This window comes from Drosophila pseudoobscura, chromosome X (genome assembly GCF_009870125.1).
Source record: "Drosophila pseudoobscura strain MV-25-SWS-2005 chromosome X, UCI_Dpse_MV25, whole genome shotgun sequence".
In the NCBI taxonomy this organism is placed as follows: domain Eukaryota; kingdom Metazoa; phylum Arthropoda; class Insecta; order Diptera; family Drosophilidae; genus Drosophila; species Drosophila pseudoobscura.
The window spans coordinates 60,586,283-60,606,851 of record NC_046683.1 but is presented as its reverse complement, the minus strand read 5'-3'; the positions used below and the strand labels follow the sequence as shown (position 1 = coordinate 60,606,851).

General features: G+C 46.5%; 2 protein-coding genes across 15 annotated transcripts in view; one reads left to right on the top strand and one right to left on the bottom strand.

Moving 5' to 3' along the window:
• Window positions 1-20,569, top strand: part of fry (Protein furry) — a 49,656-nt gene that overhangs the window by 20,502 nt on the left and 8,585 nt on the right. For all 14 annotated transcript variants that reach the window (XM_033381548.1, XM_033381545.1, XM_033381541.1 and 11 more), the window contains 7 exons: window positions 18,940-19,059; window positions 19,152-19,285; window positions 19,372-19,470; window positions 19,541-19,675; window positions 19,741-19,912; window positions 19,980-20,085; window positions 20,149-20,484. In XM_033381548.1, coding sequence (XP_033237439.1) covers window positions 18,940-19,059; window positions 19,152-19,285; window positions 19,372-19,470; window positions 19,541-19,675; window positions 19,741-19,912; window positions 19,980-20,085; window positions 20,149-20,484 — 1,102 coding nt within the window. The remainder of the gene's footprint in view (window positions 1-18,939; window positions 19,060-19,151; window positions 19,286-19,371; window positions 19,471-19,540; window positions 19,676-19,740; window positions 19,913-19,979; window positions 20,086-20,148; window positions 20,485-20,569) is intronic.
• CNMaR (CNMamide Receptor) lies at window positions 1,248-18,415 on the bottom strand. Its single transcript, XM_002135593.3, has 7 exons — window positions 16,740-18,415; window positions 11,359-11,501; window positions 10,983-11,239; window positions 10,434-10,558; window positions 8,202-8,320; window positions 8,060-8,130; window positions 1,248-1,981 (listed from the first exon to the last, which is right to left on the bottom strand). Exons 1-7 carry the CDS (start codon window positions 17,454-17,456, stop codon window positions 1,884-1,886), a joined length of 1,530 nt encoding a protein of 509 aa, XP_002135629.2. The 5' UTR covers window positions 17,457-18,415; the 3' UTR covers window positions 1,248-1,883.

The window sequence follows — 20,569 nt, the reverse complement described above, 5'->3', positions numbered from 1 at the left end:
TTCATGGGCTGAATATATTATCAGGTAACCGACCGCATCCGCTGGAATTATTTCCCCTGAAATTAAGGCTTCGCATTGGCACTGCTCGCCGTAATCCTTAATGTGTTCACAATGTGTTTGTGTTTGAGTTGGTGGCCCTTCAGCCCCAACTCAGGGCCCAAATCCGACCCTAAAGACTGTCTCCCGCAGTCGAAGAGGTTACTCCTGCCGCCTGCCATCCCATTTTCCCCGCAACATTTCCCAGTGCGTCAAGCGTCAAGTGTTGTTTATTTTTCTTGCTGATGTTTGTATTTTGCATTTTAATTTCATACACCTTATTGATGCTGTTTCCTCTGGAGGTATGTGTGTGTGTGTGTTGGGATTGCGTGTGTATTTTATTGCATTACATAAGAAGCTTTGGGATAAGATACGATTCTGCTGCTCCTAAGGATGCGTAAATTGTACCCACCGTTCGTTTTTCTTTTTTCTTTTTCTTTGATTGGATTGAAGCTTGTTTACATTTCGCTTTTACTTTCGATTTTCGATTTCTGTGGGAGTGTGCACTCGAACTTGTACTCGTATATTTTAATCCTGATCCTTGAGAGCCTTTGTCTTCAGAAATTGAAACTTCCCTTGTCCTTGTGCCCTCAGATAAGCCCCGAAAATCGACGGAGGCGACTCTATAATTATATAGATTACACTCGAGCATTACTTGTGTTTTTTTGGGGGGAAAACACAAAACTTGGCGAGCGGCTTGTCTTGGGATTTTGGGCTGTTTACCCAAATAGCATTACCCAGGCAGCCCCCCACCCACACATTCGAAAAACTGTCAGAAAAATGTAAGGTCCTCCTTTGACCTTTTTGAGCTGTATTTGCACTAAGCTGATGATGTTTCCTCCCCACCTTGTTGACGCTGTTGATGCATCCTTCTTGCTCCATGCGCCATGCCCACCACCTCCATGAGCATCTCCACCTCAGAAAGGTACAATTTTAATATCAGGCCTCCATCGGACAAGCTGTGTGGGCGGGGGATAAGCTCGAGCCTCGAGGGATAAGTAGATAAGGATGAGATCTCATTTCACCAATTCAATTGTCCGTAAGTTGCCGAACTGCCGAATTGCCAAATGAAAAGTCCCATTGAGCCCCCATTCAAAGTGGTCGGATGATGCGGGGGAGGGGATTAATCAGGTTAAATCAATTGGAAAATGAGAATGATTTAAATAGCAATTATGGCCATTCGGAAATCCAATTAAAACACAATTGTCGGCTTCCAATTTAACGAAATTAACATTTATTACATTTACACATCGCTCGAATAAACTGCCATAAATTGATATTTGGTTTTTGTTGTGTATTATTTCATCTTTGCGATATTGACATTACCAATTAGATTCCAATTTCAGAGATTTTCGATTGGAATTAGGCTAAAATTGGGATTTAATTAAGCGAAAAAAAAGAGTTGATTCCTTTGTAGATCTACGCGGTTATTTAAACACTTATAAATGGAGATTTTTGTCTACTTTTGTTTTGTTTTGTTGTTGTTTTTTTTTTAGCTAGCTTGCTTTTTAATTTTTTTGCAATTTCCTTTTACTTGGCCTTGGCAAACATCACAAACAAATTTCCCCTGCACCTTTTCTTGTGTTTTTGTATTCCTCTGAATACAAATTTTTTTCCTCGGACTTTTCGTTTTTTGTGTGCTTTATCTTTGCTGTTTTTTTTTTCGTGTATTTTTTGTGTGTTTCGTTTGCTGCGATCTAATTAAAATCGAAATTCCTGCGTATCCCCGGGCGCTTTTTCCCTCCATTTGCCATTCGCCATTCGCCTCTCACAAGTGGTGGAGGCATGGCAGCTGGTTTATAGCTTCGCACCCACTTGCCACAGTTGCCTCACTTGCCACAGTTGCCTCACTTGAGTGGATGCAACTCGTGCATTTCGTTCCAGCAGTGCTGCGTCATCATCCGCCGACGGGTAGAGGTGCCAGTATTGCGGCAATATTCCGACACTGTCAAAGAGAACAGAAAGAAAGTGACTAAAAGTTGGGAAAAATCAAGCAGAAATAGAGGGGAGGAGAGAGCGAGAGAGAGAGAGAGAGGGAGGGTGCTCTTTGATACCTCCCGCATACCGCCTCGTGTACTTATATTAATTTCTTTCTATCCCATTCCCTAGAATTCAAATTTCCAAAGCGAAAATTCATTAAATGGTTTGGCATTTTCTTAATGGGTCCACGTGTCGTATACGTGTCCGTGTAATGGAGGGGGGGTTCTAGTCAATAATCGCACACTCCGCGATTGATTCGTGCCAGCTCTATTGATGCTGGTAATAACTATGGTAATGGGCTCCTGGGCATGCAGTTATGGTTAATTAGAAAACATGACTGCTTGCCAAGTTACGCTTCCTACTCGACTATTTGCAGCATACGTCTTGCTCCTGTGCATCACACAATGCAATGCAGATGCTGTTTTGTTAAGGAAGTACCCATTCATTCCGTCTTCCATACAGGGAAGTGCTCGTGCACTGCTTTGTATCCAGGACACGAGCAACATATAGTTGATAGATCTTTTTCCCTATGCCACACTGGGAGGGGACTTGAATTTGATTTTTAGCATGCTCTGCTCTGCCATATCAACTCTCATTAGTCGAAAGGATTATGGTGGAGGGACTTGAACCTTTTGGTAACCTATCCTTTTACACACATTTAATTGAATTTCCTTTCAACTTCACAGCTTAAAGCCCCTCAAGCACCCCCCTGATATTGATGGACCACTCATCACGGACTTTATGAAGCATTTGGCATTGAAATGGTCCATCAATCTGTACACTAATCGCTTGGCCAAAATCCTATTTGGGCTTTCCCATATTTAGGTGTCGTTTATTTGGTTGTTGGACATTCACAAAGCCGCGATTTACGACCATATTTCCGGAGTTCTGTAATGGCACAAAAGCGGACTATAAATTCGGTATTTTGGGGTTTCTGGTCCCGATATTGTGTTTCAATAGGGGAGGGCTTATTGCCACTCCAAAAGCTTATTTGTGGGTGAAATCACCTGCTCTGACTGCTGACTGCTGATGGGTACGAAACACGTTTTTCGATTTTTTGGGTGATATCCAATTGAAAGCCAAATATGGCAATCATTTTGCATGGAATATTCCAAATGAGGCTAATTTAAAAGTATATCTCAGTATCGGTCCCCTCATTGTGTGTTGCCCTTTTTTCACTCGAATATTGTATTGTATTTCACGGCAATCTGAGCTAATCAATCATCCGTATTCTGTACACCGTACACCGTATAGAACGTATCCCTTAAAATACTCGCATAAAAGTGCCAATATAATTTAGCCAAAGGCAATTTCCATCGAATGCTTCTCCGCTCCAGTCCACCCGAATTGTTTGTTTGTTTTCTTTTTTGAGAGTGTGTGTTTGTTCATTCAAGATCTCTGCCGCAGGGCCATCATGATTATCCTTGGCAGCAGCTATTTTCAGCCGATCCAATTGTACAGACAGACAGACTAAACCTCTTCCCCCTCCCGAAACACTCATAAATATTCTAAATTAAAGCCAAAATTATATGCTCGACATTGTGGTACATACATTTTACAGGCTTCCTGACTTCCTTTTTTTAATTATTTTAAATGTATCTTACGCAACCGTGGAATATAAATAGCCTTTCGCCACTTTAGCGACTCGAGGAGGTGCTCCTTGCTGCCTCTCCTTCTGTCGTCGAATGGGGGGCAGGCTTTTGTGGCGTTTTCTTCAACATTTTTTAAGATGATTGCCATGTGTGTGGTTATTTGGGGGCTGGCAAGATTAATGATGACGTTCCTCGGCTCGGGCTGTTCTTGACGTATCTCCTTTTGTGTGTCAGCTTTTTATTCACTGAATTATTATATAAATTATACAGTCGGCCACACAAAAGGCAACGACTTCTCACGTCATCACAAGTTTAACTTCTACTCTCAAGAACTGGCAAGACATCATCGAAAGCTTAAGTGAAATGTTGTGTAGCACTCGATTCGGCTCTGTTCTGTGCGGAAACTCTCCCAGGACTGTCTCGCGAGTGGACTTTGCCCTCTAGGCATGGTTATCAACAGGGTCCCAGGCTACGTTCAGTTCATGAAGAGAATCAACATTTTGTAAGGGGAAATCCAGCATTATTAGGCAATCCACTCAATAAATAGCCAGAAACTAACCACGTACCCTGTAGAAAAATGGTTATCGGCTATGGTACGGAAATTAACTCTACAAATTTAAAAACTACAGTCCATTAGCACGTTTTAAATAGACAAGTTATGGCTAAGGGAAAAATCTCTTCAGGTATAAAACCTCTTCAAGGTTTGTATACTCGTCAGCGGATGTACGCCGGGGTGCGCCGTATTTCATTAGAAGACCAGTGTTGGAAACGTCTGTTCAGTGAAGTTGTACACCGAAACAGTGCGCTGACATAGTCTTTGAGTTGTCGAAATGCTTGAAAAAGGTCTTCACGGTTACTGGTTTCAACAAAACGCTGCCCCATGCCACACTGTAAACCAAACAGTTCAGTTTTTGCAACGAAAGTTTCCTGGACGTCTGGTATAGAAAAATGGAAATGTTGATTGGCTAGGTATTCAGATTTGATGCCTCCGGCCCTGTCTTTGTGAGGTTTTTGAAAAGCACAGCCTCATACCTTTGACGAGCTCAAGGCAGGCATTCGTGCCGCAATCATCGCTACTGCCTCCGAGAGGCTCGAAAAATTGATGGAAAACGCAGCAAAAAGGGGGCATTTTATTGAGGCGATCACTTGATGGACGAAAAAGGGACCTCATATTAGAAAATCGGTTGACTTTTCTTCTTTGGTATTTCAATACAGAAAACATCCTCCCTGCCGAGGATTGTCTTGCCGAGGTAGCACCATCGTCTAGAACTGCATCAGATTTACTTTTATCTGCTGTGGCATGCTTGAATGGCGGCATTGGAGGCACTTCGAGAGACTGAAGCGAGTGGCACTCGCTATGCTTCTCCAGAGACGTGCACTGATTGACTTGGGGGCTGGGGGCACACAGGCACAGACAGAGAGAGAGGGGATGGGGGCGTGTGGAGAACGTGACAGGAGGCTTCGGTAATTTATGGCCAATAAGCAACACCGTAATGAGAGCGAAGGAGCGGACGGACGACCCGCGAGAGTCTTCCTATGGTGGCTATTGCATTCAGCGCACGTACCGCGGGGCGTATGAGTAATGCCTGGCGAAAAATGCAAAGAAGAAAATGTATTTGCGAAAACTCAAGATACGAGCCCCGCCTTGGGCCGTGATTAGGTGCGGATTGGCCATGAATAGGTAGCCATCAGGCACTTTCAGGAAAGCGATTTCCTCATTAAAAGCGCCAGCTCAGCGAGGCTTTGTTTCCGCTTATGGGAATCCAATTCAGTTTTCCCATTGGCAGAGGATGTGATATGGCGTGGCGACTGTTTCCTGGGAAATACAACTTTAAAGCGCTCTCAAAGAGCCACTCCGCCCCCGGCTCCGGGCTTGGAATTCAGCAAACAAAAAAGCAAACAAAATGCCAAAGCAACCAACAGTTTCACAAACAACAAATAGTCATTATTTTAATAACTCTCCTGCCGTCTGTTCTGGTATTCTGGAATGTAATTCCATATGCTGCACTGCAACTGCTCGACGATGCTGCCTGCCACACACTCCCACTGCCACTGCCACTGCCACCGCCACTCCGTCCCCCTCAAACAAACACTGACACCTTGGGTATTTAAAGGCTGTCAATATTTGAGCACCGAGCACACGACGAACGACTCCGTCTCGTTTGATCTTTTTCGGAGGCCAGAAGCCTACCGCCGGTTGTAGATTTCATTTAATTTGATTTGCTTTTCACATTCTCTTTTGCCACACTTGTCTACAGCTCCTTGCAACCTTCGGTGCTCCTTCTGCAGCACTGGCTGCAATTCGTTGGGTAACCGTGTGGCCTTTGTTCTCCCTTAATGAATCGGCAAACACTTTTAATTAACAGCCGACGAAAAACCATATTTTAGAATAAATATAAAGAACATTTTGATGGCTTCCAATCAAACCAGTGAGCGGGGAGGGGGGAACCGAGACGGGTGGAGACTGGGATGGGGAGGGAAGAGTGCCTAAGAGATTGGCACTCCCTGCCTTTAGTAAGAAATTAAAAATTGATGCCTCTCCCAAAGGTTCGGCCCCGGGAATCGTAAAACTAAATTTAACGACTACTCAGAGAGGAGACCGAGACAAAGAGAGGAAGCAACCACTGTCTGCTCGGGGATCAAGTGCCTCCAGTGCCTCCAGTGCCTCTCGACCTCTCGACCCTCTCGACTCACTCAAAGCTATAAAAGAATAAATTTGAATTTGAATTAATATTGAATCCATATCGGTGGCACGGCACACACCAAACTATGCAGCAACATTTGATGTGAGGCAGACTTTAGTGCATTAAAAATTGATACCCATTGAGGAATAATATTTCCTAATAGTGCCTTTCCCTTTTCTAAGACATTGTTGGGTTGGATGGCTCAAAGCTAGTGCATATTCATCGCAGAAAATGCTTTTTAAGCTGCTCTCCTTAATGGCTTAAGCAAACCCAAAACTCTGCGGGAAACTTGCCATTTTTTTTGTGGAAATAAGAGACCTAAGTAAAGGGACTTTCACAAGTTCTTTGCGGAGCAACTAGGGTTCAATAAACCGACCGCTCGGAGCCGTCCTTCCCGCTAGTTTTGCGCGTCATTTCCCGGGGACATTTCCTTAACAGAACCAGAACTAGGGAAAAGTGGCACAGTGACGGATGCTGATTTGTTTGCCTTCGTGGAGGGGCAGCGACTCAATAAGCCAGAGCTGGAAAGCCCTGACCGGGGCGGGCGTTTATTGCAAAAGTTTCGCCCTGGCCAACAGAACAACAACAAGACAGCAATTAGTGATCCTGCAACAGCGTTTCCGGGGTCCCTCGGACCCCAGCCCCAGCCCCAGCTACTGGCTCCCCTTCGAGCCCAGCCCAAGCCCAGCCCCTTGGCAAATTGCATTGCTGGATTTCATTTTCCAGCTGCTGACACTGAAAATGATGCGGAGAAAGTTGGAGTGGTCTCTGTTTAATCCCTTGCCCCATCTCTGCTCTGCTGGTGACATCTGTTTCTGTTTATTTTGCTCTCATTTGAGATTTGTTTGGCTTTTGTTCAGTTTATCTGGAATTTTGTTGGCCTAGCAGGCACCACCAGGGCACCAGAGCAACAGAGCGAGCGGAACCTCCAATGATAATTATTTTTATGTATTTCCTATAGGACATAGTTGCAAAGTGGGTTCGTCACCCCATGGCGGCATCTCAAAGCGGATCTAATCGGCAAAGGCCACCCACCAAAGGACCAGCCAGTGCCTCCGCCTCCTCCTCTCTGCGACATCCTTTTTTTTCTTGTTTTTTTTTGCGGTTAAACTGCAGCTGTCGGACGCAGTCCTGTTGGCGATTGCAGGATCTGCAGGACTTAGTCAGCTTTAAGGAAAGCTTAAAAGTAAATTGTAGAAAGTTTTCTTTGCCGCTAAGTCTTCTGACTCGAGGGCTTTTCCTTGCGGAAATTTAAGCACCGACCAAAGAAGGGAAGCACTTTTCAGAACTCGAATTGAGGTGTACTTAAGCGTTGAACTTCGATTGGCAGAGGGGTCCATGTCTATCCTATCTGATTCGCTGGATTTGTATTCTAATTGAACTTTGTTGTTGGTATTTCTATTATATTTCTTAGATAGATAGATGGATAGATAGATAGGGACTTTATTCACTGATAGCAATGCTGCCTGCCCTCCCAACGCATTATCTTCTGCTTGCCACTTGAGTTTCCCTTTCCTTTAATCCTTCCTTTAATTGGATGCCTAAAAAGATACCCCGAATCCACTTAATTGAAATGATTCTGCTGTAATTACTCCCCGTATTTGAGGACGAGCCCAGACAATGAGCTGCGACATCTGTTCGCCGGTTCAATTCAAATCAATTAAATCCGAAGGTCTTCGAAATACGCAAATCGTATTTGTCGAATATTGAATTTGCACTTCAGTTTCCGTGTGTGTGATTAAAATGTGTCTGAAATTCCCGACTCACCTGTCACCTGAGTGTTGCCCGCCTCCCGCTGGGCGGCGGAGACTCGCCGGAAAATGCTCAGTACTGCTTTGCTGTGGTGGCAGGGAGTGGGGAGTGAATGGTGAAATATTTACTTGCGATAATTTGCGGGAGATTTACTTACCGAAAATTCTGTCCGCTGACGCAGTAGAGCACAAAATTGATGCCGAAATTCGTGATGAAGAAAGCGTGAAATATATATTGCAAAGCAATTGTTGAGTTCTCATTCCTGGCCGATTCGGTCTGCAAAGGGGGAGTGGGAGATAGTACAAACGAAATCACCATAGAATGAAGTACATGCCCCAATTAGAGCCTTCTGGCTGCTGGCTGCTGGCTGCCCCGCCTGCTGCCTCGCTGCCATTGGATACAATTATATTTATGAATCGGCCCACGTCCTGACCCCCCCCCTGACAACGGACTGTGTGCACCGCTTTGGGCCCTGAACAGAGTTCAAACCGAATCGTTGGGGGAATGGGGAACATAATTCACTAATTGCCAATGGCTATGATAATGCGTGCTTTGTGTCATTAGTTACAGGTACAGGGCTTTGTCATCTATTCACTCAATGCTGCTTCCTTCCATCCTCCCAACCATCCATCCATCATACATTTGCATGCACGGACACGTGCCAGATGCCCCTGCCCGGACCCCTCGTTGACCTGTTGAACTACAAATGGGATACGCAGAGATACAGTGTGTTTATATGGCTGTCGAAGAGCCTCTTTCCTTCCACTCAATTAACTTTGTGTCGCAATCAATGTCTGAGTTCTGGCCCATTTTTAAGTTGGCATGTGAACTTGGGTGTGAAAAGCAATTTGAACGACTACCCTGCCGGAAGAGCATATTTGTTTGCTCTTTAGAGCACAGCTTTAGATTCGGGCCGGAGGATATGTGTTTGTTGGATATTGGATATACATTAGGCATTGGGTTTTCGATCCCCCCCACGGATTCATTTGTAATCAGAACCAGTCCAGAACAGTCCTGCAAATTTGCAACTGCATATTCAATGATTCATTCAGATAAAGTTTGCCTCTGTTTTTTTTTGTGGCGATTGAAACTTCGGTGTGGATTGTTTTATTTTTTTTTTCATCCTGTGTGTTCTGAACCAAAATTTATTCATTTAACCGACTGTCCGCACGGAAAGTGTGTTTTGCATACGAAAAATCTGTCAGAGGCTGTGACAACTTGAGGCATGCGGCATGCGGCAGAAGTTCTGGGAAATAGCCAAATGGCCCATCAGCACGGCTCAGCTTTTATGGACCGAGGGACTGAGGGACTTAGCCCTCCCCCCACCGACAGAGAGACAAGAAAACTGATGAATTTCCTTGCTGGCAGAAGGTTTTTTTTTTTTTTTTTTTTGCCAAGGCCTTGCAGGGAATAGCAATATGGAAACAATATTTCTCTAATGAATTTTTGCTAATTGCTTGTAAAATTGTGATGTGCCTGAGCAAATCTCAAATAAATTCCAATTATGCTTTTATGGCACAAAGCAATAATCGTAGTCCCTTGTATTTTTTGCTAATAATTATGAACATTTCTCACCCGTTGAAAGGGCATAAATCTCTGCATCGCCCAGCCTCCAGTTGAGGCTTTATTTATACATGAAACTGATTTTATTTTTACGGCTTGCGAGTGCCTCCGAAGTGCACAAACTAATTAAAGGCTAATTAACACCTATGTGGAGCAGAGCGGAGGGGAGCGGAGCCAGCCCTTTGCCATGCCAGCAGCAGTCAGGCAGGATGGCGGGAAAGCGAGAAGGCGGAAAGGCAGGATGGCTGTCGGGCAGGCAGTCGCTGGCTGTCTCTGGCGAAGGCATTAATACGAATGTATGTTTTGCCTTTTGATGTAATTCATGCATTAAACAAGGAATTTGAGGGCGAAAGCCAAAGAAAGGCTGGAGCTGTAGCAGGATCATTAGGGAAGAAGAATATTACACATCCATTTGCTCTGGATCCGGCTCTGAGAATAGTTTGTCGTTGCCATAATCACGGGACGAGTGTTTTCCCTGGATCTGTGGGCATTTGTGGCCAGATAATTAACAAAGGACAGCTGCCGACGCGGAGAGCCAGCAATAAGAACACAACTTTCCTGTTCTGAGGCATTACGGATGCCTGAATAACGACCCGGCCCCATATTGATCTAATTATTTGGGTCAAGGAGCCGCTGTTCCCCAGGGGCATGACCATTGTCTCGACACACACAATTGGTAAAGGTTAAGAGGTTAAGGAGGGATTGTTTTCGTCAAAACAAAAGCTGCAGTGGGAGTGCATCCGGTCAGTCAGTCAGCCAGCTCTTTTATTCTCTGCTGCATTCGTAGAAATCAGAAATCAGGTATCAGCATTTCTACACCACTTACCTCCCAGTAGGCCTCGATGCGCAGCAGGCAGCTTGGCAGATTCAAGCACACGAAAACCGTCGAGACAATGAGCAGCATTTTGGTGACCTTCAGCTGCGACGAGTTCTGCACCTTATGGCGACGATCTGTAAAGAGACAAGCGAAGGCAAGGGAAAACTCCAGCGAGTTAAGGAGTTGAGTTGACAGCAGTTGTAATTAGTTGCAAATTATATAATAGTTGCTAAATTGTTTGACAGTTCTGTGTCTGTGTCAGTGCCGGGGAGGGATGGCCCTTTTGGATGAGTTTTTTGCGATTCTTAAATGTCACATGCTGCGACAGTGTGCCAGTGTCTCTCTGTGCCCTCTTCTCTGTTAATTGACTCAAAAAAAATTCCAACTGAAACTTAAATGGCTTAAAAGAAACTTTGGCCGTGCCCGGCCCCGGCCCCGGCCCGTGCCTTGTAAACTTTTTCTCCTCTCTTTTTCTGGGAAGAAAATCTCGTTCCAAAGTGTCGGGCGAGTGTCATAGATATGTTGTTTTCCGAATGAGAAGTCATCGCTCGCACTCACCTGACTTCTTGGTAATCTCGCAATGGTGCTGACAACTGTTTATATGATGATGATGCTGCTGCTGGTGCTCCTGCTGGTGCTGATGCTGGTGCTGGTGCTCCTCCTGCTGCTGGTGCTCCTGCTGCCTGGCCACACTGTGCTGTCCACTCGGATGCGTGCCAGTGGACTTCTGGCGCTTCAAGGATGCCGAAATGCGATACGAGGCGACTGCCGAGGGGCTCGTTGAACTCGATGGCATGCTGGTTGTCTGCGGCTTCCTGAAGGACACAACAAAATATATATGTTTATTTGTCAATGTTATGTCCAAGTGTCCATTGCGCCCAGGGGCATATGCAAATGCAAATCGAATGAGACTTAGGCCAAACAATCAACTCACATCCTGTGCATGGTGAGGGTCCGTCGGACGGTGGCAAACTTCCACACCGTGCAGCCCGTGCAGGTGTTCAGCACGGCGATGGTGGTGAAGGGCACCGCATAGACGACAATCGAGTCCCAGTAGTTGAACAGGGCCAGTTGCTCCTGCAAAATGGCAAACACAAACAGAAGCCAGAAGCCAGAAAGAGTTGTTATTCAGGGTGATAATTCGATTTGCTTTGTGGTCTAATCAACATGGCCACATACGTAATTTAGTCCTGCTACACAGGACAGGACACACTGCTCCCCAGAGTCCACAGAGCTGGGTGGACTCTTATCTAGTTTGCTGTGCATTTTCCCCGCCAAAAGCTGCAAATAATCCAATTGCAAAAACTGGGCCACCAGTGGGCCAGTGAAACCCGGCTTAAATTGCAAGAAAATTTCGCTTTAAACGAAGCCTCGAAATTCAGCAATTTGATGTTTTTCTAGAAGAGTTTTTCTTTTGATTTTCCATCGCTCTTTGTGTGCTGAAAGGAAAGCCTCTACTAATTTGCATACACTTGGTGGCGAGATATTAAATGGAATTATTTCTAGGTCCACTGATAAGTTCCCTCTCTCTCTCTCTCTCTCTTGACATACTTTCCATCTCGACGAAGCGGCAGGGTGGGAGGTGGGTGGTGAAAGCCAAGCCTTTGGCTCGAATGCCTTGTCGGAAAACTATTTGCCCCGCGCTTTTCCCCATTTATTATACCCGGTAATCGAAGAGATCAAGAAAAAAGGGATACTGTTATTGTATTCGTCAGGAATGTAGTTAAGAGGCAAAAGAAAGGTGGAAACCATTTAAGTCTGTGGGAGGGAGGGGGTATAATGAAACAGATATTATTCATCAGATTGGTTATATTCCATTGCTGAGTACCCAGTAGTCGTTGCATTTCACACTCCGCTGAAGCCAGTCGAGACCCGACCATTTGCCCTCGGTTCAGGGTTCTAGCCAGATAAATTCCTGGCCGCCTGCATATTTTCATGTCTGAAATGTTCAATCTGTAATGCTCCCAGGACACTGGGACTTATCCATCGGACAGATGTGGGCGGGCGAATGGCCATCCGGCCGTAGAGCTCTGCTCTGTCCTGCTCTGTTCTGTTCCATTGTGCTTCTGGCTAATGTCCGGAGCAAACAATGCCATTTGTTTCAATCACAATTAACCAAAAATGGATAGGAGCGTAAGCATAAGCGCATTATCATTCTATGGGAAGGAGCCATTTGCTGCTTTTTGTCTAATTAAACATGCTGGTCTCTCCGTCCCTCGGTCTCTCAGTCTCTCAGTCTGTGGTTAAAATTTAATGCAAACCCACTTTAAGGAACGAGTTTAAGCCCCACTTCACACGGTTGTCTGTTGTCCGTTGTCTGCACTCGCAATCATCGTAATCATCCTCATCAGAAGGGGCTTGTTGTAATTCCATTTACATAATTTCAAGTGTTGGCAAGCATGTTTCATAACCATTCAGAATATGTTAATCGCCAGCAGAGAGGAATGAAATCAAAATTGTTTAACAAGTAACCATCCATCCATCCATCCATCCATTCATTCATCCTAGAGCTGCCGCTGAAATACATTTTATATTGGGCATAAATTTCAGGAGCTTTGCCGGCAGCCAATTTGTTCTCTTTTTTTTCTGGAAACTTTTAAATCATTTTCAAATGATTATTCTCATCAAAAATTTCCTTCGTCCTTTTTGGGTCAGCCAAAGGCCAAAAAGTGAGGCCCCAAAAAGGTGTAGGATTTTTCTATTATAATTATTATATGAATTATATATGTTATATTGCGTATACGAGTGGGCATGGCATGGGGGGGCTTGACCGTAGGCTGAACGATCTATTGATTGGACATTTTATTTGGCTTTGACCATTTCCCCAATGGGAAGGTGGGGCAGGGAGTCCTCAGGGCTTGTAAACATCTCGGACGCTCCTGAAATGGACTGTCATAGCAGGCAAAAGCCGGGCGACATGACCAAAAGCATTAAATTTATTTACTTCTCCCATTTGTTGTTGGCTATTGTTGGCTATGGTTGGGTTTCCTGCTCTTCCCCGTCAATATTTTACGGCTCGTGTGTTGTTGTATTTTTATTGTGTGTGTCGAGTGGATCAAAGTGTAATAGCTCGTAAATTTTCAATCAGCAGACGACGTTGATGCTGCTGCTGGTATTTGATGCTCATGATACCCGTACACGGAACTGTTATGACCGTATAACTAATTCCAATTGAAACTTAATTCTTATTGGCTTCTGCCTTTGACCGACCGCCCCGATGGCCAGTGGCCGGCCTTCTTCATATGCCCCTCCCTCCTTCCTGCCTGCCTTCCTTTCCATTATCAAACTATAGTATGCATTGAGCCATTAAAAATCTGCACAAAATTGCAAAAATGTTTAACGAGCAGCCAGAGTATCTATGCCGGTCGACACACATGTGGGTCTGCCCCGGGGCCGGAGCTGGAAATTAGCCCATAAGACTTCTTAGACACTTCCTGTGACCGTTTAGCCTTCTGTTTCTCAGCTCGATTTCAATTTGGCTTTGCATCTGCTCCCAGTAACACATCAAAGGGATAAACTGGCTGCGCCTTCTGCTCCTGCTGCTTCTTTTGCTGCTGACCCCCATCAGAGATGGCCTGAGATCGCCAGAGGCTAAAAGTGAGGATGCCGCTGCTGCTGTCACTTAAATGATATTTAATTTGAGGCCATTTTCTTAAATTCCTGCAGCTGGCAGGCTTTTATATGGGGTTTCGATTCGCACGAATCGCAAAATTACCTTTCGTCAACTTAAACAATGATTTCCGAGCACCACAAGAGTGCCATAATATGTCTGTCTATTCATTAGAGTCCCATTCAGAGTCAGAGACAGCGACAGCGACTGAGACTGAGAGTAGTACCCTCGTGAGTGCTTCCCGACTTGGAGTGCTTCTTGCCGCAACGGAGGCAGCCTCAGCTGCCCGCCAAGGGGAGATGTGAGGCGCCCCCCCCTCCGTCTGCTGCTGCTGATGCTATTACCCAATGATTTGTTTCTTTCAATATGCCAACCGCCAAGTGCAGAACGTCTATTTACAGCTAAGAACCGATGTCTGTTCCAAAATTTATGGTCTCCCTAGGACACGGCGACTGTGTGTCTTCCCCATTTTCCAATATTCCAAAACCGCAAAATGTGGTGGCTCCCCCCTCCCGGGTGGTGGAGTCTACTTCAGGCATTCTTCTGCCGCTCAATTGCTCCCATCCATCCTGGAATCCTGGCATCCTGCCAGTTGTCAGAGGACCAAAGGAGAAACCGCGCATAATTTCGCGGTCTTCAGACAAGTGAAGCGCCATCTGTTGGCAGTCAGTCGGGCGGATGGCAGGAGTCCTCTTATATCTTTATATACGCGGCTGATTGAATTTGAATATCCCTATAGCCCTATATCCTGTATCTGTATGGATGTATGTATGAGTGTATGGCCATACATATGTCTATCATCCATCATCCATGGGCTGTCTGTTGTCAGTTGTCTGTTGTCTGTTGTCTTTTGTCCTCGCTAAGTCGTAAGTAGGCGCGACTCTTTACGCTTCATTGTTTGGCCAATTTTGCTAATAGGCCCCGCTAGGACCCGTCTTGTGTTTCCTTTGCTGTACGCAATACACCTTGTCCTTGTCCCAAGTCCTATGTCCTGTGGGAGAGCCCCCTGTTTGACTTACAGTGTGTCTGGGTACACACCGAAATTAGCATTGAATTTCAGGCCGCCTAAAAAGCGTGACTTGAACCGTGCAAGAAGCGAACCGAAAGAACGAACAGCAAACAGCTGAGAAATAAAATGAAATTCGAGATTTATCGGGGCAAGCGAATTGAAATTGTCACTGAACAGAACCAATTGCCATCGGATGTGCCTGGAAAAGAGCACGGGCAGGGACGGGAACAGGGACGGGGACTGGGACGGGGACGGGGACCAAGACACACCCAGGCCGAGAACACGCGCTGCGGCTTTGGGTTGTCCTGTCATTCCCAGTCCCACACCCACTCCCACTCACAATCCCACTCCTCGCTTCCTTTCCCTGGGTCCTGTGTCCATGAAAAGTATTTGCCTTGCTTTACGAATTACAAGCGTTCCTTTGTTTTTTATTTCTTTTGCCAAACCACAAGGAACTAAAAGGGTATATTGGGTTCAGGCAGAAGTAGTAGATCCCCGGGAATAAATAAAGCTATGGCCAGCCAAAAATTATAGTTTCCTCCATTACAATCTTAAGCATTTCATGGCAGCCCACACATTATAGACATTATTTAGAGAGAACTACAAACAAATCATAAATATAAAAAGCGGATCGTAATGGCAGCCAAAACAAACAAAAATAGATGCCCAGATATAAAGATGGTTCTTTGTTGTTGAAATTATTTTTCAGTTTTCAGTTTCTGTTCGACTTTGGGGGAGCTTCTAGAAGAGGGTACTGTGCAGTCGCCAGTCTCTTTATTGTGTTGGCCTTTTGGCATTTTTGACTTGCTGCTGGTGACGCTGACGCTGTCTGGGTGACACATATTCGGGGGATAATTTGTGGCGGCCTTTTCTTCCGCTAATAAATGGTTAATTTGTCCGCACAACACAGCCCACGCAGCGGTATATGTATTCGAGCCACTAATTGACTAATTGCTCCAGTTCTCTCCAAATTATCGCCTCCTTAGTCTCCTGCCGGTGGGGGGAAGCGTGAGCCGCATATCTTAACGACATTTATTGGGCTTGGGATTGGGGCTGGGACTGGACCCGGGTTAATTGACGAGAGTGTCAGTGCCATGGGAAGCGAAAGTAACGAGGGACTCGAACGATATAAGCGGTTCAAAGGTAAAGCTGGAATAAATGGCGATGACAGAAGGGTTACTGGTCCCCATTTCCTCCTCCCAGCCAGCCAATGGATATGCTTTGATTCTAATTTTGAGATATTTTGCAAACAATTCGGTAGGCCATTTATTTGTGCACAAACGAAAACACATTCTGCGCCTTGCCCATACTCAATGCATGGCAAATTCCAATAACAATACTAATGGCAGAGCAAAAATTCACGAATACCAGGAACCCATCCATTCATCCATCCATCCATCCATACATTGTAAGTATGGGTGGCCCGCAAACGCACCTCTCGCTCGCTCAAAGAGTGGCGTTACCAATGGCAGCCCAAATGAAAAATTCTAGGCACCGGAAGAATGCGTTTGATGAAGTTGGATTTTGATGTGTGACAGAAAGACGTCTGCATCAACCAGAAAAACATTCTATATGCTTAGTATACTACATCAAACGCAAAAAGTGTTTCCCCCACGGCCGTACACCGGTGCGTATGCGTATTCGTATGCGTATACGTATGCGTATGCTTGTGCGGATGTTGGGATACGATACTCACTTTATATTCCGTGTTGAGATCACAAATAGTGGCATTTAACTTGGGTATAAAGACGGGCTTGGCAATCAGGATATAGGGCAGACAGTGCAGACATCCGGCCAGAGTCAGGCACGCGAGCACTATCTTCGCCCGCCGCACAGTGCACATGGTCTGGCGCTTCAATGGATAGATGACCGCTATGAAGCGTTCCACGGTGAAGGCCACCACAAACCACACCGAACAGAAGCTGGCCAGGTAGCTGAAGAACGTGAAGAACTGGCAGAAGTAGTTCTTGTTGTAGATGTCCACATTGAGGAAGTTCAGCCACTGGGCAAAGAGCCCGCCCAGAAAGCAGGTGTCGCTCACGGCCAGCGCCGCCAGGTAGAAGCTCGACGATAGCTTCCGTAGCTTCGTCTTGAAGAAGACAAACACGGACAGGATGTTGCCGATGCTGCCCGTGCAGCAGAGTATCGGAATGTAGTACTGGTGCACAAAGTCCCCGATGAAGAAGGCGATGCGCAGCATCTCCTCATCATCGCCGGACATGTAATCCGTGGAGTCCGGCGTTGTGCCGACGGCCAAGCTTGCGTTCCCGCCGTTTTCCGCCGTTGCGTTGCCATCGCTGAAGGCTGTTGTGGCTTCTGAGGTTGATATGTTGCTGCCACTGCCACTGCCACTGCCACTGCCGCCGCCACCGCTGCTGCTGCTGGCTATGGCCTCCATATAATCCATGTCCATGGTGCTAGATAATGCTGGCAATTTTTTGATCTGTATCTTTAAACCATTTCGCACTGTGTTTTCGCTCTTTGAGAGAGTTCTCTTCGGTCTCTTGTGGTTTTTTTTTTGTTGTTTATTCAGAGATACAACTAATTAATTGCATTTCTCACTTACACTTTTCGCTCAAACTTAAACAAAAACATTTGTCTCTTCCTCTCTCTCTCTCTCTCTCTCTGGCAGGCGATAATTGGCTTTTTTTGGCAAACTAATTTGTGGTCTTGCCATTCCACTCCGCCACCTTTTCGCCTTTTCTTGTCAAGCCAAACAATTAAGAGTTCCGACCACACACGCCACCAAGTGCTTTAATTGAGTGTTTCCTGCACTTGAGATTCGTATTCTAGAGATTCCATTCTTTGGCATAGAGTACACTGTTGTAGCATGCTTCCACCCAAAAAAAAAAAAAAGTTATTCGAACTTTCGATTGCCGTGCACTTAGTTTTTCCCCCCCAAGCTCATTATCAGCGGGAAATCTTTCGCGCGAATTCCGTAATGAAGTAAACAAAAGCACAACAAAGTATATTTTCAGGTGGACTTCAAAACTTTTGCCACATATTCAAAGTTTTTCCCGGAAAACTTCCGCTCGTCTGCTGATCTGTTGGCCCGCCGCTGGCTTTTTGCCGCTTTTATTTTTAATTTGAATTTTAATTTTTTCGAATGCCAAAACTTTTTGATTAAAGTTTTTACTTGTGGCTGGATATAACCTCTGATAAAGTAGGGATTCGTGGAATTAAATGTGAGGGGATATTTTATTGGATAAGATTTCTCAATGGACTTCTTCGACTGGAGTTTTGAGCTCTGGTTCCGGCTCTGGCTCTGGCTCTGAGCCTTTGACTGGATCTGGTTTCCCTTCTGGCCAATTCGACCAGCCAGCAGGACAATGAGTGCGCAACTAAGCCGAGACAATGGCAACGGCGGCCTTATAAACGACTCCTGACGTCTGATGGGGGCCGCTCCGTTGGAAGGCGCCAAACGAAAGCTCTTTTCGTCGTGCCGCCGCAGCTGCTGTGCTGCTGCTGTCGGCGCCGACGCAGTGGCTGGCTTTCATTCATAAATTCAACAGGTTACAAGGTCAGGGCTGGCAGGAACGCCAACAAGTGTCCGGGCACCTCGCTGGGGGATTAGCCCAGCAGCATTGTTAGCAGGCGAACGCCATTTTGGCGGCAAGACAAGTAGCATCTTGTGGGGCCCCTTGCCGGGCGGGAAACCAAACAATAGCAAGCCGCCATTCATGTTGCCGGCTTTGGCTAGTGGGGAAAGCTTTTGCGGCAGCACTGGAATGCGCCCAAGACCATGTGCTGCCAAGTGGGGGAAAAAGCTGGGAGCTGGCCACAGTCGCCTGTGGACGTTGGTCGTGTCCAGAGCTTCGCCATGGGCTTGGGTTGGGCTTTTTCCCATCGTATTTGCTTCCCTCATCTAACTTTTCTCTTCTCCTGTTTGATTGCAGAAGACGACAAGGTGGGAACTCTGGATGTGCTCCTGAGCAGCGCCTACTGCCGGTCACAGCGATTCCTCTCCAAGCAGCTGGCCCAGCTCCGGCCAGAGCTCACCATGTCCATCTTATCGGGTGAGTGGATGTGGCTGCCTACGCCCCCTCCTGTTCCTCCAGCAAAGACTTGAATCGTTTTTTTGTATTTTGTTCTGGGTTGGCGCTTGCAGAAATAACCCATCGGTTTCAGAGTGCCCGCGAGGATGTGCGCGCCCTGCTGCTGCAGTGCCTGCTGCCCTGGTTGCAGAACATGGAGCTGGTGGCCACGAGTGTGCCACCAGCCACGCCTCTCTCCTACATTATGGTAAGCGAGTGGAAGCACGAAATTGCTTCCTTCCGAAAGGCTCTCCGACTCGATTCTAACGTTCGTTTCCTGCTCTCTTCCGGCAGTACTTTCCGGATTCGGGCACACGAGGCCGCCGCGAGGGCACTGGCTCCACAGAGGCAACGGAAATGATTCTGAATAATCTCTTTTACATCACCGCCAAGGTAGGACGGACTCTTGTCGTTGTCGCTTTCAATCTTTAATCGCTTTTAATCTTTCGCGGCGGGATTGCAGTTCTCCGATGCCCATCCGCGCGACATCGAGGAGCTGTGGGGCACCTTGTGTCAGTTCTGGCCCAACAATCTGAAGGTCATCCTGCGCTATCTGGTCATCATGAGCGGCATGGCCCCCACCGAGCTGCTGCCCTATGTAAGATATTCTGTAAGATTTGTTTTGAAAGAGAGAAGACGCTTATCTTCGTCTTCTGTTACCAGGCAAAGCGAGTGGCTCTCTATCTCGCTCGGAGTTGTCCGGATCGACTGCTGGACGAGCTCATGGCCGAGCTGCAGACTGTGGAGACTCTGAACTGTCTGATTGAGCGTACGGAGACGCCTCCCTTCTATCGGCTGACCAGCATGCGGAAGGCCTCCAGTCACAGTGCCGATGGTAGCTCTAGAAATCAGCTCTCTCTCTCTTTCTCAATATTAACATTTATTCTATTTACGATTGGCAGGCCAAGCTGTGGGCGGTATCAATGACTCCCGGATTCAAGATTTGGCAGTCGAAAAGGGCACCATACACACCAAACGCCACAGCGGCGAGGATCCCATTAAAATTGGGTAAGTTTCTGAGAGATGTTATCTCCTTTAAGGCTCTCCAACTAATATTCATCCCACCCGCAGAACCTGCAAGTCGGACAGCGGCATTCGAGCCTATACCCAAGCTGCAGCTGCCGCAGCCGCCGCTGCAGTCACGCCCGGTTCTGGTGGAAGTCGCCCGCCGCGCGGTGCAGACAAGATACGCGCCGCCTCTGGTCCGTCTATACTGCCCCGACCGGAGGACATACTGATCAACGACCCGGAACTGCGACAGGAGGAGAATGTGGAGCTGCGCGGTACCTCGGATGCGCCAACAAATGCCCATCCACACCCGCTGCCCATGCCCGAATATGGGGGATACTTTGCACCACTCACCGAATTCTTGCCGGATGTCAGTCTACCCATCAGCGGATTCCATCGGTGAGTCTCTAATCACAGTAGCGGTAGCGGACAAGCAGACAGGTCTTCTGTTGTCTTGTTACCAAGGTAGAACGAATAGGGAATA